This window comes from Protopterus annectens, chromosome 1.part0 (assembly GCF_019279795.1).
Source record: "Protopterus annectens isolate FY-2018-M chromosome 1.part0, PAN1.0, whole genome shotgun sequence".
Taxonomy (NCBI): Eukaryota; Metazoa; Chordata; order Ceratodontiformes; family Protopteridae; genus Protopterus; species Protopterus annectens.
In genome coordinates, this window is record NC_056725.1 from 775460398 (window position 1) to 775465311 (window position 4914).

At 38.1% G+C, this 4914-nt stretch overlaps 1 protein-coding gene across 1 annotated transcript in view; it reads left to right on the forward strand.

Annotated features, from left to right (window-relative positions):
* Positions 1–913: 913 nt before the first annotated feature.
* Positions 914–4914, forward strand: part of LOC122794480 (adenosine deaminase domain-containing protein 2-like) — a 1461320-nt gene continuing 1457319 nt past the window's right edge. Inside the window, exon 1 of the mRNA XM_044062915.1 lies at positions 914–1103. Within this exon, the coding sequence (XP_043918850.1) occupies positions 1073–1103 (31 nt within the window). The 5' untranslated portion in view covers positions 914–1072. The remainder of the gene's footprint in view (positions 1104–4914) is intronic.

A 4914-nucleotide genomic window follows, 5' to 3' on the forward strand; every position in this document is an offset into this window, starting at 1 on the left:
GTTAGTTTAGTTTATGTATTTAAAAAATACGTATTCATAAACAGGTCTGACTTTTGGAGGAACATCATAAATCTAGGAGGAGCAAGACTAAATCTGGTGGCCAATGTCAGAGGTGTAGCAAGAAGATAAAAAAAAGCACTGGAGGCTGATACTGGAAGGTTTATACAAGTTGCGAGAGTTATGAAGACAAACATCACCAGTGCCATACCACTCAAGTGTACCTCATTATGAGGAACGTACCTCATTTGGGGTCTTAAAAAGTTCTTGTTCCTCGATGTTCCTCATTGAAAGACTCTGTCACACATTCAGTGTTAGGATTTTTTTAAGTGAAATCCATTGTAAATAGAAATGAATCATATTAATTCATTAAAAGATCTTCTTTATAAGTAAAACCAGCATATTTTAACAATCTTATGACCTTCCTAGTTGAAGTTGGTAAGCCATTAGTATGTGTCCCACATTTTGCCCATTTGTTCCACATTATGAGGGCTAGTGCTCCTCATTTTATACATTAAAGGTTGAGAGCTATAAAACTGCACTTATTTAATTTTATTTTGTGATGATGGTAGTGGGGAAGGAAATAATCAAGAAAAAGGGCCTAAATCAACACATACAATAATGACATTATAATATTTTATTTCTGACTTTAAGGCACAAGGCCCTAAGATTTACCCTACGATTCGGGGTCGTCAGACCCCAAAAATTCCCATGTACCTCGAAAAGTGGAACGCATCATTCCTGTAAAGAATCTAACCTTGATGGGACACTACACAGAATCGCCGTCTTACAGGTAATTTACATTTCCAGCTTTCATGTTCAGTAGCTATTGAGATGAACGCGTGCTTGTCATATTGTTTTCGTATATAAGCTTCCTTACTCCAGTCTATAAAAATAATACCATACACCCCCTTTAAAACACATAATGCACTTGATTTTATAAATTGTTACGGGGGTGAGGAGACCGTTGGCTAACAACAGCAATGACTGAAGAGAAAAGGTTTAGCTTGCGCGTGCGTTGGTATTACACGTGGAACCAGGTTAGTCGTGAGCGGCAAGTGTGGTGCCTTTGAAGATGGCTTCTAAAGAAGACAATAATAGTTCAGGTGTGTATTTTTAGAGGCAAATCACAGATATAATTTCATTCTTCTGTATTAATATATGGAGACCACCCTGTATGTTTCATGTAAAATTGTACTGTGTTTTGTTAAACGAAGTGGTTAAAATGTTTAATTGCACTGTTTTTATGGGGCTGTGGGAAAGCGTAGTGCGCACCAGGACGCTTTGCACCCGGAAAAGCATTTTGTTGCCGCCAAGGCCTTTAGGCTTCCCGCAGTAGTGTGGGCGGTGAAAAGTGGAATTAAGCCGTGCAAAAAATCTCTGTGACTTTGTACTTTTTTAACTATGTCATTTATAGTAATAAAGATGGATATATTTTCCGTTACTTCTGCCCCCCTCCCCCATGCTGTCCCAGTTGCAAAGTTAAAAGGTCCGGATTAAGCAGGGAGTTCTTCCTTAGAATTTAGAAATTGGGCGGACGTGATTGGTTACCTGTGGCCCTTGGGGTCAAAGGACCAAAATTAGGGAAATTTTTAAATATTACTATCCTTCAATTAAGATAATAGACTAAAAGAAAAAAAAAAAAAACATTTTTTTTATTTTCATGCATTTTATGAAGAATAGAAGTACAACACTCAGTAATGTTTGGTTTGATCACACGAGGTTACTAGGCTATTGGCCATGAGGCCCTTATAAGCCTAGCCAAGAGTTTAGCCCATGTTTAGACAAGTCAGCACCCAATGCTCCTGTCTAACAGGGACATGGGTGGAATCCTAGGGGTATATTTTCTGTATATTTTCTGTTTCCCATCCAGTTATCCAGGTAATGCTTAAAAAGAGGTACTCTGATGTAGAGAGGGAGTCTCTTCCGTAGATGAGGGAGTCTCTGGGACACAAATCTGTCCCGCCAACAAGTATTGTTGATGTCACAGACCAGGTTGAGGTCATGCGTGCGGGTTACTGGAGTGGATCTTGACTTGCGGATATGCAGCAGTCGCATTAAATAGGGGTCTATGATCCCTTTGTATGCAAGAAAGAGGTCACGTCTGAGGAGTCTATGAAACTGAGTAGAGGGATATGGCTTTTAGCTTTCTGTGTATGGTAGATGTTTGAGGCTGGACTCTCCTGGTGAGGAACCTCTGTGATCTCTCCAGCTGCTGCATGTGCTTTGAGAGGTACATGCCAAAAGGTGTGTTGTACGCAATAATGGGCTTTATATGGGAAGAATACAAGGATGTTATGACCTCTTTGTCCCTGGATGTGATATCCTTACTTATGAGGTGGGCCATGTAGAAGGCTTTCCGTACTAGGTTGCTATCAACCTGGGTGCCCAAATCCCTCACGACTGATTTTGAGTGCTTAGGACGTTATTAATGTCATAATTTGTGGGGACGTTGCTCACCCCAAAGGGGATGATGATGATGCATTTTTTGGTATTCGGCCTGAGGCCATATTTCTTTCACCAATCAGATTGATTAATCTTCAGCGATTTACTATAAAATCAAAAAAAAAAAAATAGCAAAAATGAGACAGTCATTGAAATTCTGCAAAATCAAGGACATTTGAGAGGTACGCATGCTGCACAGACACTCTTTCCTCCATTACCTCACTTATGTACTCCTGTAATCACAACACTGCACCTTGCATTGTTTTACAAGACTTAATTGATGTTAGCCCCTTTTACATTTCACCTGATTGCTAATTCCAGACTTTCATTCCTCACCTCTAGCCTTCTCTGTTCAGAAATAGTAAAATGTGCTATGCTTTTCTTTCACCTGCCCCTGATTTTGCTCTGTTCCTCCTAATCCCTCGTAAAACTGGATATTTTTAGAAAAAGGTGATGGATTACTTTTAATCAATAATGGTCGTAATTAGACTATCAACTTCTTTTGCTTAAAGAAGAATACATTAATTCATATTTCGTTATTCTGTCATCTTTCAAAGTTAATAGTACTAATATTTCAAAAATTGTCCCTGATAATAATTCTGTAGGTAAAATGTTGAGAGCTATGGTGCTGTAGCTGAATTGGTGCTCCTCCATGTAGCCTTATATGTGCATTTGCCTACAGGGTGTCTTCCAACGGGCTAATCATAGTGCTGAGTTTGACAAAAGCTTCTCTTTGTGATGCTGGAGGGCTTTTTGTCTGTGCGTGTGTCTAGCTTTTAAATAGGATGAGTAGTTCAGAAACATCCTGGCCTGCACACAAATTGAAAACTGGAAGTCATCCGGTCCTGCACAGTGAGAGAAGACTGGAAGTTATGGAACTGTGCAAGTGGAAACTGTTGCGTATTTTTCTTTAGCATTTTTTTGGTTATTGTGCAGGTAGCTGTCATTGGGCCCATAGGTAAAGGTGCCAAGGTGGAGCCACAAACTTTGGAACTGTCTACTGTTCCTCCTGTGTTTCTAGAAGTTTGTGATATGGTATACCAAGTTTCTGTGTTGCTACCTTCCATCACATAATCATACTTTTTTTTTCTTCTGTGGTATGTATTTTTACAGAATGTATGCTAAAGTTATATGAGAAACATTTACTTGAATAGTGAATATTGTGGATAGCAGCTATTGTGAAAAACATGCATCTGTTTGGATACACCACCTGTTTTGTTGGCTTACAAATATCTTTTATTTAAATATTTGTAACTTAAGTTTGCTAATCAGGGTAATGCACTTTTCCAAATGGACCATTTCAGACTTGTCCAGAAATTTAATTTAAATATGAAGTTCTTTCTCTTCGTTTGACATGAAGTGGGGGTATTGTGGTGCCCTCGTTTTTAGCAAAATGTCACCCCTTAAAATCAGACAATACAATACAACTTTTATTAGATTTCTGAGGTTTCCTGTGGGGTGCCTGTACTTCCAGGTCACAATATGCCTTTTTTGTATTGATAATTGATTATTGGGAATGTCTGATTGGGTAGAAGCCCATTTCAGTGGAGGCCCGGGGAGAAAAGATCCAGATTATTACAAAACATTTTAAGAACAATAATTTTACAGTTTTCAAAAATAAAACAAAAACATTTGCTGTTTAAATAAGTATAACCAATTGTGGATAATATAAAAACATTGGTTAAGAATTGATACAAGTTATGTCACAGTTGTTTAATGTTTATAGAAATTTTAGAATTTTTTCTGAGAGAGGTAAGTTAGTCTAATATAAATGCAATATAAATGGGAATTGCAATATGAAGTGAAGGAAAAACAGGCTTATGGTATATTTAGAAGGTTAGGGAAGAGAATTTGATAGACGTAAGTGAAGAAGGGAGAGGAAGAAGGTATAAGGAATGAAAAAGTACTTGTTCAGATTTAGGGATATAGTTCATTCTGGTTAGCAGCAGCTCCTTGGGTATTTACTGAATGTGTAGCTTGTGGTATGTGTAGTCATTTTTCAGTAGCTAGCCTAATGGGCATACATTTGTGGGATCCTGATTTATGAAAGTAAAAGTTCTAAATTAGCAGGTGGTCTGATGTACACTTGTTGTCTGAGGTGCACAAAATGGTGAGATAAAGTTTATTTTCCAAATGTGGTCTTGCCTTCTTCAAGGTCGTGCAGTCTGGATGGATTCATAAAACAGACTTCTGTCAGATTCCTTAGTTAATTGAATTGAAATTCAGTTAGGACTGAAGGCATCCATTTCATGCTGGGGTATTGTTAAGGTTGAAGAGCATCTGTATTTTATCTTTTGTGGATAAGCCTTCTTGTTTTAACAAGATAAAACCATTTAAAAGTTGGATTGGCTTTCCGTTTACTACTTTACATGTTTCTGGTGTTACTAGTTCAGACTCTGGATCAGCAGCTGGATTAATTTCGTGGTGGTGATTCCCTTTCTGGGGTTATCTGTGTTTACCGTAAATGAGAGG